At 42.2% G+C, this 27925-nt stretch overlaps 1 protein-coding gene across 2 annotated transcripts; it reads right to left on the reverse strand.

Moving 5' to 3' along the window:
• ATG3 (autophagy related 3) lies at positions 1-27881 on the reverse strand. 2 transcript variants are annotated; one of them, XM_061628300.1, is made up of 12 exons: positions 27544-27875; positions 23072-23113; positions 19573-19622; positions 18241-18311; positions 10194-10301; positions 9854-9903; positions 8221-8299; positions 6318-6352; positions 5914-6072; positions 4364-4491; positions 1458-1526; positions 1-277 (listed from the first exon to the last, which is right to left on the reverse strand). In XM_061628300.1, exons 1-12 carry the CDS (start codon positions 27613-27615, stop codon positions 196-198), a joined length of 945 nt encoding a protein of 314 aa, XP_061484284.1. In that variant the 5' UTR covers positions 27616-27875; the 3' UTR covers positions 1-195. The 2 variants fall into 2 exon arrangements, with proteins under 2 accessions (XP_061484284.1, XP_061484285.1); XM_061628301.1 differs by lacking the exon at positions 5914-6072 and having other exon boundaries at positions 27544-27881.
• Positions 27882-27925: the final 44 nt, after the last annotated feature.

Consider the following 27925-nt stretch of genomic DNA (forward strand, 5'->3'; position numbering starts at 1 on the left):
TTTATTTTTTACACATAAAGGTCTTTATTAAAAAGTAAGGCTGGTAGTGGAATTTTATTTGGATGCATCAAGTTGATAGAAGTCATACATTACAGAAATTGTATACCATGGTGGATAAACAAGTCAGTCACAGGTATGGGTTATTCTTTTTAAAAAATTAGGATCAATAATTAGAATAAACATTATCTCCCTTAATTACATTGTAAAGTGTCTTGTGTAGTCATATTCTATTGTTGGAATGACTGCTTGTACAAATTTCAAAAAAATTAGAACATACCTGAATATTTAATTAAGGAAAACAAACCAAGTAATTTCTCAGCCACAAGCCTGCTTTTAACTGCAAGGCAGCAAAGCAAGAACACAAATTTTATAACTCGCCCCTCAAGCACCAATTTACCTCCTTGGAAAGATCTAGATATGAACACTGGTAGAATAGCTTGAATGGCTAGAAAGTGCATCCCACATGCACAGATAAGTCTGTTTAACAATTAGTTTTTATTATAGTTATTACTGACAATGAATGGAGCTGGTAGTTTTTGAACAGAAAAGAAATTCTTCTGATAGTTTTCCTCCCCACCACTGAAGTTTTTATTGCAGTCCATTTAAGTACAGACATATAGTAACCTTAAGTCCATTGATTTCAGTGGATATAGCCTAAGAACCCTCCTGCTGGATCAGGCCAAAGGCCCATCTAGTCCAACATCCTGTTCTCACAGTGGCCAACCAGGTGTTTATGGGAACCCTGGAAACAGGACAGCACTCTCCCCACTTGTGCTCCCCAGTGACTGATGCTCAGGGCCATACTGCCTCTGACACTGAAGGCAGAACATAGCCATCATGGCAAGGAGTCATTAATCACCCTTATCCTTCATACTCTGTGATTAAGTTGGATATCACCCCATAGCACTGCATTAAGGAAAAATACATGGGTTGTATCTAATGAAGTAGTCCTGTTAATGCAAGGATCCTGACTCTACAATGAAACTTCCCCTCCTTCTCCTCTCTCTCAACACCCTACCCAAATCTACCCCAGAAGGTTGAAGGAAAACCCAGAACAGAGTTAGGGGGTGTTCAGGGAGAGGAAGTTTAACTGTGCAGCCAAAGGTTCTTCAGCTAATGGAACTACTTCATCGTATACTACCCATTATTATTATCATTATCATGTACGAACCATAAATCTTCTAGATTCACATCACATAGCTAAAATGATCCCAAAGTGGGTCTGGCACCTTCTTCTACTGCAGTTACCCTTCTCTTCAATTATGAAGCACAACTGAGTGCAAAAACGCCACCTGACACAGGTACGTGACTGGAGGCAGGGAGAGAAGAGTTGGGAAGCCATGTCTCGCACTTCATCTGGACAAGTTCCAAAAAACAGACAAGCAATAACTGCTGAGACCTCTTTAAAAAAACCCTCTGTTCATTGAATCGGTGGTTAGATTTTAATAAAAGGATACATATGAACTCCAAGCTCTCCCCCACCTTCTGCCACAGTTTCAATTATTTTCTTCATAACTTCCGCATGTCTGAAAGCAAATTGTGAATATCTTGAATATCATTATATATCATCAATTTAAAAATAAATAAAAATAAATATTGGAGCTAATAACTACTAGTAGTCTCTTCCAAAACAGAAGGCTGAAAAGTGGAAAGAAAAGTCCCTCTAAGATGCCAAGTTGCTTTAAATATGAGCCAATGAAAAATTATCAGAAAGCTAAATAGCACAGCTGGAAAACTGCTAAATTTGAAGAACATTTTTAAAAAGGATTCAGAAAAGGAAACATAACACTAAAAAGGATTTAGCAAATAGGATAAGAACCTGGGGACACCAGATTTGACTTCAAGTTGAAGAACCAAAGACTGCCAATCTATTAACCCTGTTGGTGTGTTTACCATGGATCCTACTAACGAAATGATTGTCACATTTTAGAGAACAGATGTTGTGTAGTAAAATGATTTCCCCCCCCCCATATTTCTGTTTACAGTCTTACTGGGCTGCCATTGACCATTACCACCAGGATCTTGTTACCATGTTTAATGCAACAAGCCCACTGTACATGGAAAAAAACCAAGATATACTATTATTCCCACATTGCTCTCCATTCAGCATTGTTCAGTTTCCTTTGCAAGAGATACTAAACTGCATTTTCAATTACAATATGTATTTTAAAACCTTCCTAAACTACTGAAGTAAGCTCATCTAAGCTTCATAAGATTACTGCAAAGAAAACACATAGGACTGTCCTGTTAGAATAAAGTCTCATTGATCAAAAAAGGCTCCTAGAAATAAAAGCTCCCACAGCGAAGTGCCTAACACCCTTAACTAAAGGTTCTTCAACCCCAGATGGTTCCAAGGATCACAGTAGATCCAGACAAGGGAGAGTGTCTAAAGCAAGGCAAGGCTGAGAATGAGGAGCAGACAACAAATTAGCTGAGTACATAATTTGTTCCCTTGCTCTCTCCCTTTATGCTCCAAAGTAATCAGATGGACAACATCGACTAGAACATTAGTGTGAGAATCATCAGAACTCCCAGGTCTTCTGCTGAAGTCAGGGCACTAGTCTTTATGGTAATTTTAAGGTTTGAGGTGGGTCCTGTCAAACAAAGTTTTAGAGTTTGAATGCAGAATATTGTTTGGAACAGTTGAAGACCATATATTTATGAAACATCATCCCTCAAAATTACTACCCAAAACTTATTGTGTAACCTTGAAAACAAGAGCAACAAAGAATAAATCAATGAGTCATGAGTTGTGAGCTTGTAGCTCGAAAAGACAGTACTTTCTCTTCCTTTTTTGAAACGGATCTTGGTTGTTAAGCAGTTTGGCCCAAGTTGTTGAGTAAGATGGCACAGTGATTTTGCATACTGCAGGAGTGGAGAATCTGTGGTCTTCTAGGTGTTGTTGGACTCCCAATTCCTTTCAACCCCACCCAATGTAGCCAGCAGTCAGGGATGATGGGAACTGTAGTTCAACAGCAGCTGTAAAGCCGCAGATTAGCCACTCTGGTGTAGTGGATATGTAAGTGACAGAAGTCAGAGTTTATCTCCAGAATACTAAAGAGTCATCACAGGCAATGTGCCTCTTTCTAGGGATGCAACCTTTGCTTACAATTCCAGAATTAAATCAGCATTTTATATGTTAGTTCTCCCCCTCTTTTATTCCATTAGGATTTTTAAAAAAACACCACCACCTCGCTTAGAACAGGGCCACTCTCATGATTCTTATGTGGCTTTATTACATGACGTAAGTGACCATGCTTCATTATGTGGCTCTGTTACATGACATAAGCAACCATCTTTCATTATGTTCCCATCCCAACCTTCAAGGTCTCTTGTTTGCAGTGATCCCGTATGTATTAAGGGCTCCTCTCCGCACTCCAACACAGCACACCAGAAGGTCGCTGCTGCCCAAATAAGAGAGAATAGAATTCCCAATGCCAGAGTAAGGGCATAGGTTGTTCTCTTGTTCTGACACTGGAAGCCTAGCTTCAAGGCAGGATGTACAACTGGACTCTAAAAGGGAATGAAAAAGTAGTATGCTCCTAGTTATTGCTTCTACTAAAATTCAGAAACCGAGCATTTCTCTACCCTTTTAAACTGCAAAAATAACAAAGATGGAAGCAAACAGTGTAAGTAGAAACTTTAGCACCTTAAGCAGGTAACTCAGAAGAGTTCAACAAAGAATATCAGGGCTTTACAATGAAGACAAATGCATGCAATGGCAGTAAACCAAAGTGTGATATCATGTGTAAACAGACAGAGTTTGAAAATACTTTTTTTTAAATAAAAAAGAAACCAGAGTGATGGAACCTGAGATTGCAGTTGAAGCATGACAAAACTGTTCATATTTCTAGGACAATTGCCTGCCATATTTGGGGAGTTTGAGAAGTTGAAACAACCAGAAAAATAGTTTTATTTGGCAGTAGTCACAGGGGCTTTGAAAGTCCAATGGTAAACTCCAATGGCATTCATCCATCAGCAGGACACTGTTGGCAGAACCAATTTCCTCTCTACATACAGCTCCCTCACACCCTCAAGATCTACTCCAAAGGATTGAGGGGACCTCTTAGAACAGATTGGGGGGGGGCATGAAGCTGCAGGGAGGAAGAGAAAGAGGACTTGCATGACATAAGGAAACATTATATATAGCTTGAACTGGTGCTGGGAGAAAAAGATTTACAGAGCAAGACCAGTACAGTCAAGAAACCGTTCAATATGAAAACATCAAAACACAAAAGCCATTTCATCCAGAAACACAGGCTGAACAAATCTTTTTTCATGAATATTTTTGTATGTTGTTTCACATATGTTCATATATTTTTCATATGTTTCATATGCTGTTAAAACACAGACTGAAGAATACCTGCACGGATGAACTGAACACATTGGAGGTGGAGGAAGATGGGGATGGTTTTCAATTGTCACAGTCTTTTTAACATGATCTTGACTAATATCTTCATACATGTGGTCTACATTTAATGGCTGCCGTTGCTAAAAAAAAAGGAGAGAAGTGAGAAGATAAACAGTGCAGATTCTTCCTCTGTAATTAAACAAAGACTTCAGCCAAACCAATAGCATTTTATCATAAAAACAGGCTTTGCAAGCCTCATAGTTCATTTATTTTTAGAGCATATAGAACCACTTTAATTTGTTTTTCAACATACTACCAACATGCCCAAGATGACTCATTAAGTCCACAAATAAACCAGGATTTAAATCCAGGATCATCCTGCACAAGGACAGACCACATGTATGAGTTACATAGAGTTCAACTGCATCCAAGTACTGCACAAGGCCAGAATTTGACATCCTTACATCTCTGATTGATTGATAGATTTAAAAGCAAGCTTCTACCCCTTAAGGGATGTGAAAACAGCTTTGAAAGTTGTTAGCAGTGCCTGGTTAAATCTCAAAAACCCATGGAGAAGACGGGGAGAGAACAGAGAATTTAGAGAAAGATATTCCATTTTAGTGGCCACATTCAAATTGAGATATAAACAAACCTCTTGGCCATGCATGCAGCTGCTTTGCATAGCCCTTTGCATAAGCAAGCAAACAAACAAGGGTGGCTTGCATTAACTACTGTTGCCATTTTGCACAAACTGGGAAATGTTGATATTAAATGGGCAACAGTTAAACGGTATCGCCCCATAGTTTAGCAGAATTATGCAAAATAAGCAAATGATGCAAGTTTTTCCAGTTTGCATAGTTTATGCTGATTGCAGAGTTTAGCTTTTCTTGCTGCAGAATTTAGGTTACCTTAGCACAGATTCTATTTTAAAGCAATATATACTTGGCCCTGCTTCTAAAAGACCTATTCAATCAGATCTCACAACTGAAAGATGCTAGAATTTATTATTTGCACAATACAGTGGAAATGGAAAAACATATGCACATCTTGTTTGCCTAGTCTCTCAGTAACACATGAACATGTCTAAACATAGCTGTAGGCATATGCTTACCACACCTGCAGCTTCCAACAACACACATAGGAATCCACAACCAAAGCCCTCATTTCTACTAACAGGCATGAAGGTAACATGCTACTGCAAAGCAGGCATAGCCTGTACGCATGAGAGAGCACCACATACAAACCCCATAAATGCATATCAGAAGCCAGCCTGTTGGTGCCGAAATAAAAAGTCTCTTCAATTAACAGGGAGCTGGAGAAGAAGAAACAAGCTCCATTATTTCCTCACTGACTATTTGAACTGATTACCACAAAGGTAATCTTCATTCAGTAATAAAGCCGCAGAAGGCTTGTTCACATTTGTTTCCAGATGTCTGCATGATTTCTGATCTGGTATGTTTGTTTCCTGGTTTTTTGCCTGAGGCTCTTTACTATAACCCATTGCCAATTAATTTTGCTAATGGGCTCTGAACAGTTTCAAATAAGAAAAAAAAATGTTGTACCTCATCATAACCAAATAACCAGAGTCTTGGTGTTTGATAGTATTTGTCATATGTGATGTAAAGGTCATATGTTCTGGTCTGTAGAATAGCTTCTTCTCCACCACCACCATCAGCTTTTGCCTTGGCAGCTTCCACTATTTTTCTTGTATCCAATGTTGCCTGGTCAAGATTTTAAGTAGTAAGTTAATAGCTTAAAACTATCAGCCATTATTCACACCCCACCAAGTTCAATGTCTACAAGAATTAGGTGGTGGTGTAAGCTCTTTTCATTGAATTGGTGATTAAATTTTAATACGATACATATGAACTCAAGTCCACACACAATTTTAAAAAGAGTATGCTACTGAACATATTTTGAAATCAGAAGTGACATTACTGCTGCCAAATGAACATAGTACACTCACATCATCAGTCTCCAACAGCCCACTTTCTTCATATTCTGAAATAATATAAAAATATCATTTTACTATTTAGTACTTTTGTTAAACATTTCTGTCTGCCCCAAGTGTTCAAGGAAGAGGCAGATTATGAATAAAACCCTCAAGTTTAAAATATCCTTTACAGTGTATGTAATACACATAGTGTGCGTATCTCGATGCAAGTGTTAAGTTTACATTTATACTGAGGTGCACACACTATACTATTAACTAGTTATCACCTACTTCCAACCCACTGGATGAGGTACTGTGTTGGCAGAGAATGCTCATAAGCATTCTGTGTGTTAGGGTGGTAAGAAGAAGTGGGGAGGCTGAGGGCTGGGGAGAGAGCCCAAGAGGCAAAGGAGATTAGGATGAAAGAAAAGGGGTAGTGTAGGGAGAGATGGAGGAGTCCAAGGGAACAACAGGTGGGAGAGGAAGGGAGTCAAGTCAAGAAAGGAAAAGACCAAGAGATGCTGGGCTGAAAACCCACCCGCAGCTCAGGGAGTTTTATGGTATAGCTTTCCCTGTAAAGATAGACAAATTATACAATGATGTTTTACCATCTTTTTCTGAATGATCAATTTGACTATTTCCTCACAGTTCACCTTCAATTACTTCTTGAAATAGTTCTTGTGTTACATTTAGGAGCATATAAAGAAAGGTTTTCTTATGATGGATTCAGAGCTTAATAGGTGCCACTGTGTGACCCTTATATATATTTTTGGGGGGGGAGGGGATTTATCAATTACCACAGAAAGGTGATTAGTAAAGATTAGGCAGAATGCAAATTTGCACAAGCAGACTTCTGCTCAAACAGCACCCTCATCTCCTGTGTTCTCAAAATCTGCTCCAAAGGGTTCCCCAAACAGCATGCCATTTGTGTCTCTTAAGGCTACAGTGTAATTGTTATTTCTATGTGCCTTGGTAGTTATCCTAGAAGAAAGGATGATGTCTTGGCTTCTTTTTGCCTAATCCATTCCTGGGTAGTATTGCGCCCCACTGATGAGTATGACACCAAGTTGTAAGGCCCTATGATTAGTAATTTATACCTTTTAAGTTCTCAGTGCTTTTGACTGCTGGTATGGGTATTTAAAAACAAGATGTTCATCTTATCACATTTGTATCCCTCCTTTCCTCAAGGCACTCAGGATAGCCAGTAGAATCATGACTATTATTAAAGAATAGCTGGATCTATTAAAATAATATTAATATTGGACTACTGTTGTGCTACTTCCATTCCAGCTTACCCAACACAAGGGAGAAACACAGATTTCTTCCATACATCCTCAACTCCTATGAGGGAAATCCTTGGATATATTATTTTTACATTTATTACTCCTTGGAGGAAGGAACTGCTTCCTCCAAGGAGCTCCAAGGAGCATTTTAACTTCCCTACAACCCTGTGAGGTAGGATAAGTTGAGTGAGTTACTTATCCTGGGCCATCCAGACACCTTCACAGCTGTGCAGATACTTAAATCTGATTTGCCACATTTAAGTCCAATATTCCAGACACTACATCCTACTGGAAGTTATGAGTACTTCCCAATAAATCCCCCTACTTAAGGCCCCCATTGCAAGAGTTTCCCTGTCACCTTCCAGCTCTTCCCAACTCTAATAGCTACGAAGTTCTTCCTAATAATGACCGTACATCATCGCTGTTGCAGTTTGAACTCATTGCTCATCTTGTCTGCATGAGAAGTAATCATTCCCCTCCTCCTCCTTAAGGCAATGTTTCGTGTATCTGAATAACTGCAGCACTATGCTGGAAGGAATCTTCCACATAAAGATATCCACATACAAAATGGATTCAAGTATACATGTAGGAACGCAATAATAGCAACATAAGCATTTGGCTTCTAGAGAAGTATCCCTTCAAGTATCCCTTACCTTCCATATCAGCTGCCTCTCCCTCATCGTCGTCATCATCTTCACAAGACCCTGAGCGCTCTGGTAACTTTGTATTGTCCTTTGAAGACAAGAAAGCGCAATGTACAGTTTCAATTTTCTAGGCTAGAGCAGTCATGTGTTGAAGATCATCCAACTATGCCATATATGGGGAGATTGCAATGCTCCAACAAATTGGCAAACGAGCCACTCACTGTGGTACCAAACCAAAAGAACCAAAAATGTATCCCTCTGCTTTCCTTTTTCTTTTTAAACTAATCATCTATAGTACCCAACTTGCATTCATCCAGTAACTTATTTATTGGTTCAAAATATGTTTTCAAAAGGAAAATGCTACCTTACCTAAAAAAAAATTGCTTCTTGATCATAATGAAGGTATACTAAATACTGGGCATAATGTTGCACTACTGACATGTTCTAAACTAAACCCAATGCAACTAGCTACTCATAATGTAAGTTCCAATCACAGAGACCTGCCAAATGATATGGCATCTTTAAAAGAGGTGACCACACACTCTTTCATTACATCAGAGAGACTGCCCACCCTCATTATATTCTAGCTGGAATATAATTGAAGACAGCAACCACTAAGCATGCCAACACTGCAATTCTTAAGTCCAATTAAGAATTTTAATTGCTGCCATGGGCTCCTGCTGGGAGGAAGGGCAGGATATAAATCAAATAATAAATAAATAAAATTTCTTTTTTGAAATGTTTACCTTAAGACCAACATATTTTTGCCAAGTTTGAGCGCAGCCTTTTCTAGATAATACTGAACAAGGGTAAACCCACCCATCCCCTTACCCAGTGGAGGCTGGTCCCTTAGGGCAAATGGAACATTGCCCTGCCAATCTCTGCCCTCAGCCAAGCCCCCATCTGCCAGCCTTCTGACTTGCATTCAATCCAGGGGATGGCCCTGGCTGTCAGCTTCTTCTGCCTTAGTCTTTTGAGGATGGGGGCAAAACTAGCATTAGTTGTCTCTGCTTGTCATTGGCTCTGGTTCTACCTACTGTTGGCCTCTCTGACTTCCACCCTACCAGTTCCAATGGGGCCCAGCCAGCACTGCTCTTATCTGAGAACTCTTAACTCCCAGCAGCCCCAGCTAGCATGGCTAGTGTCCAGGGATGATGGGAGTCGAAGTTTAGCAACATCTGGACCACCATAGACTTCCTAATCCCTACTCTACATAATCAGTAGCTTGGAACTGCAATATAAACAAAAATTATCTGACAGGCAACTTTAATCTCCTACCTAAATCAGCCACCAAAAGGGACAAAAATGTGCTTTAGATCTCTGCACTGCCCTTTTAGAACTAGCCAGCTGTAATATCATGGCTCTAAACCTGTGGGCTTAAAAATATTTATTTAATTTGTTTTTACATATATGCTTGAGTTTAATTCGCAAAAGAATCCTCCCTCAATTCACAAGCATACTGCAGATTTATGTGATTCAAATAAGACATCTACCTACTGTTCTAATCCATTGGAGACAAAAATGGGAATATAATTTGTTTTAGGAAGAGGAGTTACTCCAAACCACGTATTATACCAAGTTGTTAGGTTTCCTTTATATTAACCTTCAAGCATATTGCTCATAAAAATTCACAAGTTAATACCTTGCTCTCCAGTGTGATCTCCTTAATGGATTCTGTCACTCCTGTAATGCCTGTTGAGAGCACAGATATAGTCAGAACTAGGGAGAAACCTGCTAATATTATGATTCAACAATCTGTTGCCCCTCCCAACCCTTGTTGATGACAACTGTGACTCAGAATTTTAAATAGCTGCTTTTTAAAATGGTTAAGGATTCAGATTCAGTGAAGAAAGCTACAATTTGAAGAAGATTGTCTCCAGTTTTAAACACTTACATGCTCTAGAACATTTTTAGAGTACGTGAGAATAGGGGCCAAAATCTGGGCATTTATAAATTTAATGTACAAGACAAATGTACAATACCTGCATTGTGAAATGTGTCCACCCATCCTCCATCCCCATCATCTTCTTCTATAATGGCTTCCAGTTCATCCGAATACTCCATTTGTTTACATCGCTTATAGCATGGCACTTACAAAAACAAAGAGCACATAGTATTCATTCACACAATCAACTGAAGAGACATTTTGCCAATGTTTTCAGAACTGGAGGTTTTGGAAGTATTTATACTTTACGTATACACTCCACATATATTAGCACACATCTTTGGAACATGTATTTAGTCTTAAGTTAAGCTTACTGATCTGGGGACCCTAATATGCCCAAGTTCAGAGCTGAAAGTAACTTAGCTAGCAGCTAATTAAAGTACATTGAAAGCATTTAGGAATCAGTGCAGATGTCACCGAAAGTTATATGTGCAAAGAACACAGTATCAAGGCATTTGAATCAGCATCACATATAATAACTGCTACTTAAAGCAGAAGGCCTAATTATCAATACATGCATTGTAAATTGGTAAAGCATGGATTAATGGGAAGACCTCAAGAACCAAGTAGTGAGACAACGAAGGATTGGCCATGGAGCCTACTTTATGTGATGATTTCATTAGCAATGCTGAAATAAGTGGTAGAAAGTTATGACATCTGCAGACACCAGGAAGTTAGGGGATGTTGTTAATGCACAGAAGGACTGAGAAGTTGTGTAGGATGTTGTTGGAAGGCAGAGCTGGGGTCCCAATCCCGGGGAGCTGGATCCCGGAGAGTTGGGAGAAGAGTATTCGGATGGATGGCAGAGGGAAGGGGGAGGAACTTCCCCCCTTTGGAGCGAAGATGAAACAGAGGAACTCCCAGTGATAAGGTCGCTTAGCAACGAGGAGCCTGAAATAGAAACTCAAATCAATCCCGTGGCGTACCGACTGAAGCTGCCTGACACGTTTAAAATACATCCTGTGTTCCATCGATCCCTCTTAACGAAAGCTGCCCCTCCCAGTGAGTTACGGCCGGAGGAACCTCCCGGAGCTCCACTCCTGGTAAATGAGCAGCTTGAGTTTGAAGTTGAGGAGATCTTAGATTCCAGGATCAGACGCCACAAGCTGCAGTACTTGATTCACTGGAAAGGCTATGGGGTGGCTGACAGATCATGGGAAGATGCAGCTGATGTGCATGCTCCAGAATTGGTAAAACTTTTCCGTCAACGTTTTCCCCACCGTCCCAAGCCAGACAAGGGGAGGGGGGCACAGCCTGGGAGGGGGGATGGTGTCGGAAGGCAGAGCTGGGGTCCCAATCCCAGGGAGCTGGATCCCGGAGAGTTGGGAGAAGAGTATTCGGATGGATGGCAGAGGGAAGGGGGAGGAACTTCCCCCCTTTGGAGCGAAGATGAAACAGAGGAACTCCCAGTGATAAGGTCGCTTAGCAACGAGGAGCCTGAGCCCTCCCTGGACATTCTCACGCCTCCCCCTCTTTCAGGCTCAGACCAAGAGGGGGAAGAGGGAGGGCTGCTCACAGCCGAAAAGCGGGGAGGCAGTTTACCATCAGCCCCTCCCCTATCCCCCATCCTGGAATCGGAAACTTCAGAAGAGGAGGGGGTGATGCTTCCCCCCTCACCGCGCACACGCAGACAGCTGAAAAGACAGGAGAGAAGGGGGGGAAGGCGGGCAGTACCTGAGGGGCAGTTAAGGAGGAGCGAAAGATTGCGCGCCCGTTTGGCCCCTTCTTAAAGAACAGGCGGGAAGAAGTCCCTTGCTCTGTCAACTTTCTCCCAATGCCGCAGGACCTGTATCCCTGTATTGATTCATGAGAAAACGCAGTCTTTGTTTGGACATTACCCTAATAAAACACAAATTAACTACAATCGTTGGTCTGGTTCCTGAGTCACATCCTGGGCCTGACAGCTTGACAGAGCCACCTAAATCACCCTCAACGCTCTCTTCACTTGACTGGGACAAGATGTCAAAGGGAGCAGCGGGGGGGACGAACCCCACTTCTGAGACGGAAGAAGTGGAACTCCTGAGGACTAAGGTAGCTGATTTGCAGACGGATGTTCAAGCCCTGCTAGCAGCAGTCAAGGCGCTGAAGACGGATAATCAAACCTTGAAGGCCACGATAGACCAGATGCGAACAGCCCCTCCAGCTGCCGTAGTAAAGGTTCCCATTGGATTGCCCCCAAAATACGCGGGACAAAGTGATCAGTTGGCAACCTTCGTGGCTCAATGTGAGTTATATCTGGATGTCAGGCACACGGAATTTCCAGACGATGGGGCTAAAGTAGCTTTCGTGATTAGCCTCCTGGAGGGAGAAGCTGCAAAATGGGTGACTCCTTATCTCGTGAGAAAGGATACTGTCTTAGGAAGGTACAGAGGATTTATACAGGAGATGACCGAGATGTTTCAAGACCCGCAAAGGGCTGAAACAGTAGCGCGGCAACTAGGCGCTCTGAAGCAAGCTAAAGGGACTGTTTCCGAGTACACTAACGCTTTTAAAATTCTGTCCCAGGAAACTGGTTACAATGACGCCGCCCTGATGTTTATGTACCGGAGTGGATTAAATGCTGAAATCCTGGATGAGTTGGCCAGGACCTCCCCCCCCGCTGACCTACCAGGGCTCATCCAGCTATGCCTACAGATAGATCACCGGATGGAAGGAAGGCGCCTGGAAAGGAAGCAGGAGGTCCCGAGATACTCAGCCTCGGCATCCCGCAACAAGACCCTTCCCACTACAGGGATGGCAGGTAATGCAACTGAGGGACAGGAAGGGGCTAGGCCAAGACTGTCGGAAGAAGAAAAGGAAAGACGACGCCGGGAACGTTTATGCTTTTATTGTTCAAAGCCGGGCCATGTGGCCAGAGACTGTGGACTGAAAGGGGGGAAAGCCGAGCCGTCGGGAAACTAGAACACCCAGTCCATGTGCAGGCCGGTGGACTGGGGGCAGCGTTGTATAAAGGCCCCCCAACGATCCAACCTCCCTCAAAGGTGGTGTTGGTCTTGCCAATTTGGATTACAACTTCCAGAGGAGTGGTGTTTAATTCCACTGCCTTAATTGACAGTGGAGCCTCCACAAATTTTATTGATGCAAAGTTAGTCAAGCGTCATGGAATTTCCCGGTGGAAACTGGACGCTCCCCTAGCTGTGGAGACTATCGATGGGAGACCCCTGAAGTCAGGAGGGGTGACACAAGCCACGGAGGAAGTGAAACTTCAAATCCCTGGGCACAAAGAGTTCATTTCGCTATACGTGTCAGATCTCTCGAACTTTGAGGTGATTCTGGGAATGCCCTGGCTAGCAAAGCATGAACCCAAAATAAGTTGGAAGGAGGCGGTAGTGTGGTTCACCTCACAGTATTGCCAGGAGAACTGTCAACCTGAAGGAATCAAGAACACCTTAGCGGGGGCAGTGCAAGAGATCGAGCAAGTGACCCTGCCGCCAAAGTATGAAGAATTCAAAGATGTGTTTGATGAAAAAGAGGCAGAGACTTTACCCCCCCACCGCCCTTACGACTGTGCGATTGATCTAGTGCCAGGAGCCAGCATCCCATCAGGGAGAATCTACTCTCTCACAGAGAATGAGAGGGAGGCCCTGAAGGAATTCCTGGATAAAAACCTGAGGCGAGGATTCATACACCCCTCACAATCCCCTGCTGGAGCGCCACTATTGTTTGTGAAAAAGAAGGGGGGGACTCAGACCCTGTAACGACTATCGCGCATTGAACCAGATCACCATCCCCAACAGCTACCCACTGCCCCTGATCTCAGAGTTGCTGGACCGACTGCGCTCTGCAAAAATCTTCACGAAGTTGGATTTGAGAGGAGCGTACAATCTGATCAGAATGAAGGAGGGAGATGAATGGAAAACAGGATTCTTGACCGCTTACGGACAGTATGAATACCTGGTCATGCCGTTCGGGCTTTGTGGAAGTTCAGGAATTTTTCAAAAATTCATGAACGACGTGTTTAGAGACTTGTTGGACACGTATGTAATCTGTTACTTAGATGATATCCTGGTGTTCTCAAAGAACCAGGAAGACCACGACCAGCATGTGAAGACGGTGTTGAAGAGACTGAGAGAAAATCACCTGTATGCTAAATTAGAGAAATGTGGATTTGACCTCAAGTCTCTAGACTTCCTTGGATATCGAATCTCAGCGGAAGGCATGGAGATGGACCCAGGGAAAGTAAGCTGCATATTGGACTGGGGCCAACCTGTCACCAAAAAGGATGTACAACGGTTTTTGGGGTTTGCCAATTATTACAGAAAGTTCATTCCAGGGTTTTCCAAATTAACAGCTCCTCTGACTGACTGTTTAAGGGGGAAGAAGAAGTTTCAATGGACAGAGAACGCCACCGAGGCCTTTGAGGAGCTGAAGAGAAGGTTTGCTACTGAGCCCATTCTGCGCTTTGCTGATCCGAACCGCCCTTTCGTAGTGGAAGCAGATGCTTCAGATTTTGCCATCGGGGGGGTCCTGCTACAATTAGACCAAGAAGGGAAGGAGCTGCACCCCTGTGCGTACTTCTCTCGGAAGTTAAAGCCTGCGGAGAAGAACTACACAGTTTGGGAGAAGGAGCTGCTGGCCATCAAGGACTCTTTTGAAAACTGGAGACAATACCTAGAGGGGACCTCTCATCGAATTGAAGTGCGCTCCGACCACAAGAATCTTGAAAGCCTCCAAACAGCCAGAAAGCTGAACCAGAGACAGATAAGATGGTCCCAGTCCTTCACTAGGTTTAACTTCCAGATTACTTACCATGCCCAAGCCAAAAACCAGAGAGCGGATGCCTTATCCAGACAGCCACAATACAAAGAAAGTGAATCCGAGGACCAGCCTCAGTACGTAATCCCACCAGAGAAATTAACGTTGGGATCATGCCAGCCTTCATGGGAAGAGGAACTCAAAAAGGCACAACAAGAAGATGCAGACATGCTAAAATATCAGCAGGAGACGGGACAAGGTCAAGACTCAGAAGTAACCTTTCACTGGAGAAATGGACTGTTATGGTTCAAAACCGCCAGATATGTGCCAGAAGGGGAATTAAGGCTCAGAATCCTACGCCAGTGTCATGATTCCATCACAGCGGGACACTTTGGGATTTACAAGACCATTCAGAACGTGGCCGAGGACTTCTGGTGGCCTAAAATGCGTCGGGATATTGAGAGTTATGTAAAGTCCTGCTCTGTCTGTCTGCGGACAAAAACACAAACAGGGACACCAGCAGGACTGTTACAACCGTTGCCTGTCCCACACGAACCCTGGAAGGACCTCTCCATGGATTTTATAACTGATCTACCCAAGTCCCAAGGAATGACAGCCATCTTAGTAGTGGTGGATCTACTTACCAAAATGGCACACTTTCTTCCTTGTGCAGGGGCCTTAGAGGCTAAAGAAACGGCCAAGTTATTCATAAAAGAAGTCTACCGGCTGCAGGGATTGCCAAACAGCGTAGTCTCAGACCGAGGAACTCAGTTCACAGCCAAATTTTGGAGAGCAATGTGGAAACAGTTGCAGACGGAATTAAAACTCTCCTCCACCCATCACCCCCAGACAGATGGGGAGACGGAACGCTTGAACGCCGTTTTGGAAAGATATTTACGAAGTTATGTGTCCTATCAACAGACTGACTGGGTATCATATTTGCATTTTGCAGAGTTCGCCTACAACAATTCTCTGCACTCCAGCACTCAACAAACCCCGTTCTTCGCTAATTTAGGATTAGGACATCCTAAAGTCTTTCCAAGCAGCTCAGAAGGAATGCTGGTACCGGCAGCTGAGAACTTCCTTAAGGAATTGCAAGCGGCGCAACAGACACTGAAACAGCAGTTAAACGAAGCCAAAACGGAGTACAAGCGAGTTGCTGACCTGCACAGGAAGGAGGGCCCCCCCCTTCAACCAGGAGACCAGGTATGGCTGTCCACCCGCTTCCTCCAGATGCTGGGCAAATGTAGAAAATTACAAGACAAGAGGGTGGGTCCTTACGAAATAGAAACTCAAATCAATCCCGTGGCGTACCGACTGAAGCTGCCTGACACGTTTAAAATACATCCTGTGTTCCATCGATCCCTCTTAACGAAAGCTGCCCCTCCCAGTGAGTTACGGCCGGAGGAACCTCCCGGAGCTCCACTCCTGGTAAATGAGCAGCTTGAGTTTGAAGTTGAGGAGATCTTAGATTCCAGGATCAGACGCCACAAGCTGCAGTACTTGATTCACTGGAAAGGCTATGGGGTGGCTGACAGATCATGGGAAGATGCAGCTGATGTGCATGCTCCAGAATTGGTAAAACTTTTCCGTCAACGTTTTCCCCACCGTCCCAAGCCAGACAAGGGGAGGGGGGCACAGCCTGGGAGGGGGGATGGTGTCGGAAGGCAGAGCTGGGGTCCCAATCCCAGGGAGCTGGATCCCGGAGAGTTGGGAGAAGAGTATTCGGATGGATGGCAGAGGGAAGGGGGAGGAACTTCCCCCCTTTGGAGCGAAGATGAAACAGAGGAACTCCCAGTGATAAGGTCGCTTAGCAACGAGGAGCCTGAGCCCTCCCTGGACATTCTCACGCCTCCCCCTCTTTCAGGCTCAGACCAAGAGGGGGAAGAGGGAGGGCTGCTCACAGCCGAAAAGCGGGGAGGCAGTTTACCATCAGCCCCTCCCCTATCCCCCATCCTGGAATCGGAAACTTCAGAAGAGGAGGGGGTGATGCTTCCCCCCTCACCGCGCACACGCAGACAGCTGAAAAGACAGGAGAGAAGGGGGGGAAGGCGGGCAGTACCTGAGGGGCAGTTAAGGAGGAGCGAAAGATTGCGCGCCCGTTTGGCCCCTTCTTAAAGAACAGGCGGGAAGAAGTCCCTTGCTCTGTCAACTTTCTCCCAATGCCGCAGGACCTGTATCCCTGTATTGATTCATGAGAAAACGCAGTCTTTGTTTGGACATTACCCTAATAAAACACGAATTAACTACAATCGTTGGTCTGGTTCCTGAGTCACATCCTGGGCCTGACAGATGTACTGGATGAGCTCATGAACTGGAATACTAGAAATGACATTAAATTCTATAGTAGAGTGCGGGATCATGCATTTGAAATTGTTATTAGCCAAGGACACATTTACTGGAAAACACAGAAAGCGGAAATCTAATGGGATTGCTGATCATAAGGAGAGTATAATCTACCAGTGCAACACTGTTGCAAAGACAATACTTAATTCATGGGTGTGTTTCTAGCACATCCAAGGCAAGGCATGTCTAATAAGGATAGAAATATAGGCATCCTTGCACACAGCATAGTGGGCACAAATGTGTAACTCATATTCAAGGAGGACGAATTTGAACTGAGAAGTGTTAACAGAAAGTAGACAGTGACACACACACACACACACACACACACAAGTCACACAAAATACTATAGAATGTCATGAATGACATAACAATGTTAATAATTATTCTCCCAAAACCAGTAAGTCTGACACATTTGTAAAGAGTCGGTGTAGACTTTGAATGTTCTCTCAATTTTGCATCAAGTATGTGTTACTCAGTTTAATTCAGTTTTGCTATGATGGATCAAGACAGAAGCAGAGTTGGAAGGGATTAAAAATCCATTTAACCTCCCATCACAACAGCAGGTTACTTAGCTGCCCTTCATCCCTCACCAATAGATCTGCATAAGCCAACCTTCTGCAACCTGATGCCCTCCCAATGTTTTGAACCACAAATCCCCTCAGCCCCAAAGAGCATGGCCTATGGTCAGTGATGTTGTGAGTTATAGTCCAACACATCTGGAGGGCGCCAGGTTGGCAAAGGCTGGCCTAGGCAATCCAGACAACATTAAAACATAAACAAGTGCACTGCATATAGAAGTTTACAGAATAGCACTAATTACAAAGTAATCAATACCACAAGCAGAATTTCCTCACATGTGTAATGTACACATTAATAAAGGTGTCAATAGTCTCAAAAATTTACATTACGACTGTCTAAATGTAAAATGGTGTGCACCTATAGTAAGTTTGTTCAATTACAAGTATGGAAGTAAAGTACAGAAGTACCCAGGTCTGTGGCTGGCATACATTCAGTCACAATCACAAAACTAGTGTCAGTCTTACCATTTTTAGTGACCAAGAATTGTTTGTCTGTTGGGAGATAAGCCTTGACCTTTAATTCTTCTCCTGTAGCCCTTAAAAAGACGAAGTAAGACTGTGATAATCTGCAGACAATAGGAGATTCTTATACAGCAGCACTCTAGATAGAGGAGTTAATGCAAAAATATGCTAAAGCTTAAATAAAAATACTGTGACGAGCTTCAAAACATCTTTGCTATGTGGTAGAGAAAAAGAGGAGTGGAAAAAGCCCAAATCCCTCTTGGGTAGACAGGCCTAGCTGTCCTCTGCTTTGGATTCCAGTCTACATTTCCACTTCTGTTAAATGCTAGCAGTATTCTCAAAAGAGAATTTCCCTGATTCTTAATATTCCCTTTTATAACTTAACAGTTCATCAAGGTTAGTAGCAATCAAGTTTTGTGTGTATGTAGGAAGGAGACAAGGGTCCTTTACGAGCTTGGAATCACAGCAGTTCAGAGCCTTGTACTAGTTGTGACAAACTAGCATTTTTCAGTCCTAACATTGTTCTAATCCTAAAAATACTAAGTACCTTTAGATCAGAGCTGGGAAACCTCACATATGACATCAGGCATGGGGCAGGTAAAAACGTGGCTCAGGCATGAGGGGTGGGAAGATAATCTGGACTACTGGCCAGATCCAGTTCAAACCCCTGCTCTAAATAGAGGAGTTAATGCCAAATGTTTCACTAACAATACATATTTTTCACAATCAAGATCCTCTTCTGGTCTACTAAATATTTGCATTTATCACATCTAGAAAAATGTTAGAGCCAAACTGACTATGAAACCATTACAAGGTCACAAAACAATGACAAATATCTTGAGCAATTTCAGTTTCCATGTTATATGTTCAGAAGTCCATGGTTTTCATTCTGCACCACATTATAATGAACGTAAAACTTCTGACGAATTAGTGAGGAACCTTTGCCAAGATAGAAAACAGGTGGAGTCTGTGTGTGGATTTAAACCAAGGCTATTATATATCACGTCAACACACAGAACCAATACAATATGCTTCTTTTTGTCTATTCATATATTCGCCAACAAAGAATTAGATGTTTAGCGTGGAGCAGCTACACTCGAGTAATAATGCACAACAAAGTAATAAAACAATACATGCCCATTTCCATTTTGCAATATCCTACCTCTCAAAAAAAAGCCCCCCCCCCCGAAAGATCATACAAATTAGGTGTTTATGCATAGTATTCCTCTCTCACATGCACAGGGAAGTATGTGCACATTCAAAATCCCCAGACAATGAGTGTGCTATCCATCCCTATGTATTCTTTTGAGGAGGTTTCTGCAGAATGTTACTTACCATTGCCAAGTAGGACAGTGGTGAACTAAATGGTCTCCAGCTGCCACAAACTGTCAAACACAAAATAGGAGAACGTTGACATATCTCAAATATATACAAATTTGCACCTATCTGAGTAGCCTTAACACCATGAGCTGTGTCTGTTCAGAATACGTACAAGATCAAAATCTACTGATATCAGCTCTGTAATGCCAATTCACAGGCAACTGTTCCTAGAACAATTTCTGCAGATGTACATACATGAAAATATTTTGTCTGAATGGGTCATTCACACAACTTGCTCACAAACTGGAACGGTATTCCAGAACAGATTGTTAATGGGATGATCTACAAACTAAGTGAAACAGCTGGCTCATATGCACTAAACACTTTAAAGGCATATGGTCATAGGATGTGCTCCAAAAAGAAAGCTATGGGTACCAAAAAGAACACGCATTAAATAATCACCACCACAAGTAGTCATATCTAATCAAGGTCTTTTCTTCTCTCTCTCCCTCGAGACATAACAACAAAGAAACTATTTTAATTTATAAATGTTTATTGCAGTGTCAGCTGCTTTGGAAACTGAGCAACAGCCACTTATTTCTGCCACAAACCAACAACTACCAAGAAAAACCCCTCTGCTCTGGCCATCCACTACATAGCACTGGAAGAAATGTTTAGCTAACAACAGAGTTAACATCCATTTCCACAGAAACCTTCAGGTTGTATCCAATGCTGTGTGGGAATTCCCCTCCTCTCCCCATACACCCTCAAAATCTGCTCCAGTTCTCTACAGGAGGGTTCTCTGCAAAATCTACAGGGGAGAGAAGGGCAAAGTTGCAACAAGCAGAAGTCTGCTGCAGCAGTGGAACAGCAGTATTGTGGATATGACCCTATATCATTAGATCTTGCTGTCACAAGTGCGGGGGGAAGGGGATGACAATTCTGTTAAAGTAGTGATGTTTTCTCTGTACGGAAACTGTGGGTTAAGTTCAAAGCAGCAAGAGTCCACTATAAAAAGCAGGCAGGCAAAGGGAGATAATTTAGTAAATTGATACAAGGTTGCTGGTTATCCCAGCATGAAGAGTGGCTTGGTATGAGAACTTGCAGACAGATGTAAAACAGCCCATAAGCACTGTCATTAACAATTAAACTCTTGTTAGTGAATGCCCTGCAGTAAAAATTTGCTGCTCTTCTGGCATTTAGGAATTAAAAGTCAATTAATCTAGCCACGGCACATTTCTTAATTACTAGCACTGAATTTTTGAGAAGATACATTTTTTGCTGAACAAGCTGCTATTTTGGATGACACAAAATGGTTTGCCAAACCTCCTTTTTATCTTTTGCACATTTTCTGCACCTGTACATGGCCATTGCTCCCCTAATCTGCTGTTGATTGGGAATCAGGAGGAAAGGCAACGCTCTTTTTCATTGAGATGCTCATCCAAGTGCACATTCCAGTGTGAATAGGCATAACTCTGGTTGCTTTGGCAAATAGAGAAGTTCCCTGCAACATTTCTTCACTTGTGAACAGTTTTGACAGTGGGCATGAAGAAGTCCCAAAAACAGGGAGAAGTGTTTGCAAAAATCCCCATTACAGTACAATGTTATTAACTACTTTTACTTATTAAATAAGTCAGTCAAGAACCCCCACTACCCCCAAGACAAAAGCTTCAAGTAGGTTTCTTTCTGATGAACATTATTGAACTCATTTTTTCTGTGCCTTCTTACCTGCCTAGACTTATCAATATTACCATTTAAAAAAAATTGAATCTTGCCAATGGCATTGTGGTAACGTCTTGTTGATGTTTTGAGTTCTCTGTTGCAAATTATATTTCCTTATGGGTTCTTATTTCTCAAATCAGAATATAAAGCATCACATGCTGGTGTTCCACTGATAAGAATTCTAACAAAAATAAATGACATGTCAAAACTGTACAAGTCAGTTTCCTTTTTTTAAAAAAAGAAAGAAAATCTGGAAAGTTGAAAGCCAAAAGAAATATCCCTACCCTGCCTCCTAAGTCAGTACAAATTTCTGCATCCTTACTATTTGTAACATCATTAGAAGTGTTCTAGACCACAGTCTTGATCAAATACTGTTTTCTGCATTTGTAACGGGTCAGGCAGCAGTAAAAACATCAGTTCTACCTCACTCATTTTGTGGCAGGTGAAGACAGGAAAAATTCGTGTTGTGAATCTTGAGTGCCTGCATTCTTCCTACAAGCCGACCTTTTGCATCCTCCCCTTCTTTCACATCTTCCCTGAGACTTGTACACTTATTTCCCAAAGACCTTTCAAATAATTACAAGTTGCAAGGTAAAATCATAGACATAGATCACACAATCTGAAGTCTGTGCTGATAGTTTGCTTCTGGGCCCAAGTTAAAATGCTGGTTTTGAGCTTGAAAGCCCTAAGCTGTTCAGAACCAAATTGCTTAGAAGTACCACCTGCACTTATACAAGTTTGGCTGGACCTTAAGATCAGCCACAAAGGCCCTACTTGCAGGGCCACTATTAAGGTCTGTTAGATTGGAGAAAGCAAGAGACAGGGCCTTTTCTGTGATGACCCCAAAACTCTGGAACTCTCTCCTAAGAAGGTACATTTGGCTGTTTGTTTTTAAGCAACTTGTATAGACCTTTTTAACCCCATTTGCATTTTAGGTAAAATGATGGTTTCTCAATTGTAAAGCTGTTTTCTAGGTATGGTTTAGGAATCTTCTATGCTGTGATTTTTAATTTAATTTTTGAAGACACTGGTTTTAAAATGTTTTTAGGATCGTGATAGCAAGCTGCTTTGGAAAAAGTTACATGTAAATCCTTCAGTAAGATAATAGCATATAGTACATAGGTATATACATGCATTTAGACAATTCACAGACAGACTAGTAGTGGGAGACATCCATCCCTCATTTACAAGGAAACCAGCACAGAGGCAAGAACCAACATATTATGAAATCTCTAGAATGTGGTAGAAGAATGCCAAGGAAAGTATTGATTGAAATAGATGATAACAAGTACTTGTGAATATTATGGTGCTTTTTGTTGCAGACCTTCCAGGAAGGGGAAGTAGATTAGAATTTCACAATATTTCCACATCTCCTTTTACAAACCTCTTTGATTAGAATGTAAACAGCTAAGGCACTGATTTAAGAAACGTATACATCAACGCTTTTTACAAACAGGACCTCCAGAACAGCTCACAAGTTACATTTAAACAATGTAACATTTTAAAATAGCTATAAAACAGATCGATCTTTTTTTGCCTAATCCTATACATATTTACACAGAATAAAATCTAGGTATGTGCACATAAAATTTCAGTTTTAGTTGGTGCAGACAGCTGGTTGGTGTGACTGACTTTTCCAAGAAAATATTTATTTAACTATATAGCAAATATTAACATCTTGTCTCAATTCTGGTTTGTATTGACAAGAACTAGCAAACTCTGCAACAGGAACTTCCTATTTTACTGTTTTCAAAAATTACTTTGGAAAACAAGCGGACAATAGCATACATACCTCTTCAGGAGTGATAACTCCAGTTTCTTTAAATTTTGATTCCTACAGCCAAAAATAGAAGGAAAAACATGACATTTAACATCTGAGACCAAAGGGCTCAGGACAGACAGACAATATTGTTTGGAAAGTCAGTATTACTCAGCTTTTAATCTACCTAAGAAAGTGACGGTGGTGTTAGATATCCTTGTGTTTGCTATTCTGAGCTCCTTGAAGGGCAGGACAAAAATTTAACAAAATATATCCACTGATAGGTTTTGCAACCTTGTTGGAAAAAACATCTAGGATTGGAAAAAATAGAAGATACCGTCAGAATGAGAAATTCACTAAAAACTTTGCTTCTCCTACATAATTACAAACTTTATCCAATGTCACTTCTGATACCTCTTGCTTTCCATTCACATTTAAAATCCCAGTCATATGCAGCAAGCATAAAATCTGGCTCATATTAGAAAATACAATCAGGAAATGCACTATTATGAACATTTGGATTTTTCTGTCTCCACTTTTAGGAATGTATCTACAGGTTCATGAAATGCATGAACATCCAAGTGGAATTCAGAATCAGAAGTCACAGATCTTTTAGATGAAGAAAAAAAAGGAAGAAATTTGAAACACATAGCTCAAGGGTGCCAGTTACTTCTGCTCATGAAAACAATGTGTGTGTTAGGAACCTTACACTTCTGCTCCTAAAGTACATTCCACAAAACTCATTCGCATCATTGGGCTGGCACATTTCTTTAATACATTTTTAAAGTGTTAAGATACATGTACTATACAATTTTGTAGCCTTTGTGAATTTCTAAACAAATTAGTATTGTACATTAAGAAACAGATATATGAACACTAATTTCAAGACTTCCAGAATATAGTTTACATATAGTATGAACTCTGACAGCATCACTTCTGACTTGGTAACAACAAGTGTTTATGTTTTAAAAAAATATTTTTGTAACGTTTCTATCGGAGGGGTGCAGTCTGTTTTTCCCTTTCAGTATGAACCACAGCATCTGATTGTCCTGATGCACAACCTATACTCTGGACAAGAGAAACTGATTGGTTCACAATAGGAAAGGGTGTGAGACAGAGGTGTATTTTATCACCCTACCTGTTTAATCTATATGCTGAACATATACGGAAAGCGAGATTGGACCAAGATGAAGGAGGTGTGAAAATTGGAGGGAGAAATATCAATAATTTAAGATATGCAGATGATACCATACTACTAACAGAAAACAGTAATGATTTGAAACGAATGCTGATGAAAGTTAAAGAGGAAAGCACAAAAGCAGGACTACAGCTGAACGTCAAGAAGACTAAAGTAATGACAACAGAAGATTTATGTAACTTTACAGTTGACAACGACATTGAACCTATCAAGGATTATCAATACCTTGGCACAGTCATCAACCAAAATGGAGACAATAGTCAAGAAATCAGGCTAGGATTGGGGAGGGCACCTATGACTGAACTAGAAAAGGTCCTCAAATGCAAAGATGTATCACTGAACACTAAAGTCAGGATTATTCAGATCATGGTATTCACAATCTCTATGTATGGATGTGAAAGCCGGACAGTGAAAATACAGATAAGAGAAAAATCAACTCATTTGAAATGCGGTGCTGGAGGAGAGCTTTGCGCATACCATGGACTGTGAAAAAGACAAATAATTGGGTGTCAGAACAAATTAAACCAGAACTATCACTAGAAGCTAAAATGATGAAACTGAGGTTATCATACTCTGGACACATAACGAGAAGACCTGATTCACTAGAAAAGACAATAATGCTGGGAAAAACAGAAGGGAGTAGAAAAAGAGGAAGGCCAAACAAGAGATGGATTGATTCCATAAAGGAAGCCACAGACCTGAACTTACAAGATCTGAACAGGGTGGTTTATGGCAGATGCTATTGGAGATCACTGATTCATAGGGTTGTCATAAGTCGTAATCGACTTCCCACCTACATGTCTACAAGTGATAATTAAAAAATTCCCATTGGTGCAAGAGGAACTTTTAAATCCTACTTGTGCTGTTGAGAAAGGGTGTCAATTTTGGATGGAGGGTACAGCTAGGAAGGGAAGGGATAAACTCCATTCCCCATTCACTGTGCTCCCAACAGTCAGGGGTGGGGGGCACACCAGCAGTTAAGTGCAGAAAAGACAGAGGCATAGCTGCATGTGATACATTAAGCATAACATATAGTCTGATTCTTAGAACTATTCAATTTTGATTGTGATTGAAGTCATTACATGAACAACTGAAAAAAACTGTTAACATCTTTGGCTTTACATAATAATATATTGTTTTTTCTCATCCCTTTAAACAAGAACCATAGCCAAGGACAATCAACCTTTTTTTAAAAAAAACAAGTCCACATCAGTTTTTAAAAATGCCAACTGTGGGCAGTGCCATTCATAAAGTTACAGCTTCTAAGCACCAGACACACACACCCCCAAGATTTTTTTCCATTCTGTCTATGGCTCTTGAATAAATGATGGCTACTCTACTATACACTGAGGACAATGTCTCTTCTAAACAGCAGATGTATCCTTCCTCCTGCATGCATTAATGCGATACAGCAGCAAAATGTATCTGAAGCTGTCATATAAAGTGCCACATGAGGAGAGAAACATCCATTCTAAGACTTTAAAATGCATTTACTCTTCAGAAACCTGAAACAGTAAGGAAAAACAATAGGGTGAGGGAAGTTATGTCTCCCTATTTAAGAGCATTAAAAAAGCTTGCTGGATCAGGCCAAAAGCCCATCACTGTTCTCACAATGGCCAATGTGATACTTATGGGAAGCCTGCAAGCAGGACCTGAGCGCAAGAGACTCTTCCTCTCCTGCAGTTTCCAGCAACTGCTATTTAGAAGCATATTGCCTCCACCTATGGAGGCAGAGCATGGGCGTCAAAGCTAGTAGCCACTGATAGCATTATCCTTCATGTATTTGTCTAATCCTCTTCTAAAGCCATCCAAGTTGGTGGCCATTACTGTCTCTTGTGATAACAAATTCCATAGTTTAACTATGTGCTGTGTGAAGAAGAACTTTCTTCTATGGACAGCATGGAAGCAGGACCTGAGCACAACAGCACTCTCCCTTCCTGTGCCTTCTGGTCACTGGTATTCAGAAAGAATCAGAAGCATACTGTAGGTCTATGAGGCAAGAAGTCTCCCTCATGTGAGGCCGTGATGTGAACTATAAGGGCTATATTTCAAAGAGATAGCCACTGTAGTTTGTTATAGCAGACACAGTGTCTTCTGTTGTCTTGAAGTCAAAGACTAAACACACTTACTAGAGAGTTAGATTGCGTTGGATTGAATTCAATGGGCCTTACTACTGAGCAAACATATTTAAGATTGCACAGCACCAGATTTATTGCAGCATTCATGTTTGCAGACCAGCACCCACTTCATCAAAATACATGACATGTTTACCCAGGGCTGGCACCAGAGGGCAGTCAGTTTGGGCCCTGGCCAGGGATCCCTGAAGGGCCCTTCCTTAGGGTGAGAGGGTGGTGCTGCCATTCCGCAATCTGAGGTAGCACTGAATACTGCAACTCAACTTCCCCAAGGGAGCTCCCAAGCACACACACCCAATAAAGACAGCATGGTCTTCAATAAGCATGCCCCACCTACCTCTCCTATCAATGTGAATGCTGTGTGCACTATGCGCACATGCCTGCCATCATTCAAGATGGCAGTGGGGGCTTCCCTAAGGGGCTGACACCCCTGCCACCATCTTGGTTGATGGCAGGCATGTGCACTATGTGCATGCGTTGTTCACATATCACAAGAGGTAAGTGGGGCATACATGTGGGCTTACTGAGGACCACACTGTGTGTGTGTTGGGCCCAGCACTGCAGGGTCAGAGCAGGCTGATGCCCAAGGGCCTAGTCATGACTAGCAATGTTACCTCTCACTTGGTAGAAAACTCCCACACAAAACATCCCATTGCCAGCCCCGGCATAGAAAAAAGTATATTATAAACAGTGAGGGCAAGTGAGGTACAGCCTGACCTACAGAACAAGGCCGTACCCCCTTCAGAGAGTAAGGAACAGCCACCTTTGAGAGTCTTTGTAGGACAAGCATGTATGCTGCAGTTTTAAGGGTCATGGGGCCATTTGGTAAGTCTGTTGCAGCAAAAACAAAGAGTCTTCTGGCACTCCAAGAACCAGTCTTTAATAACAATAACAATAATAATAATGTGTGCAAGTATTCAGGGTGGCCCAAGACTCTTGGTTGTTTTTTTCCACCGTGCCTGTCTATTTGAGAGCTATTTCTGAGTTTCTCACCCAGCAAAACGTTGTGAAAGGAGGGGGCAGAAAAAGTGGGCTCTCCCCCAGAGGAAGAGAGGAAGCCTGTACCCTACAGGGCTTTACAACGGGGACCCTCCCCTTTCCTCTTCCTGCGGCCGCCGCTGCCGTCCCGCCCCGTCCACTTCATTCCACAGGGCTTCTGGGCGGAGCCTCACCTTCAACACAGGCGTCAGGTATTCGGCCACCTCCAGCGCCTTCCCCTTCACCGTATTAATGACGCTCTGCATCCTGCCTTGCTATGGGTGGGTGCCTAAGGAGCCTGTTGCCAGCGCCAACAACGGAACCACAAGCAAGCGCAACTGCTTGCTCCTGCTTCCCTTCCTTCCTTTTTTTCGCTTTCTTCCTTCCGGGCGATCAGAACCGCCAGATGCTCCGCCCCTCCCCACTACCTCCAATGGGGGTAGGTGAATCACATGAAAGACTCCCTTGACATGTGATTTGACCAACAGATCAACAGATTTTTCTTTTCAGATGTAGCCGCAGAACCCGGCCCTTCTCCCACCCACGGGAAGGTAACTTTTGCGCCTGCGCAGCCAA

The sequence above is a fragment of the Rhineura floridana genome, chromosome 5 (assembly GCF_030035675.1).
Source record: "Rhineura floridana isolate rRhiFlo1 chromosome 5, rRhiFlo1.hap2, whole genome shotgun sequence".
NCBI lineage: Eukaryota > Metazoa > Chordata > Lepidosauria > Squamata > Rhineuridae > Rhineura > Rhineura floridana.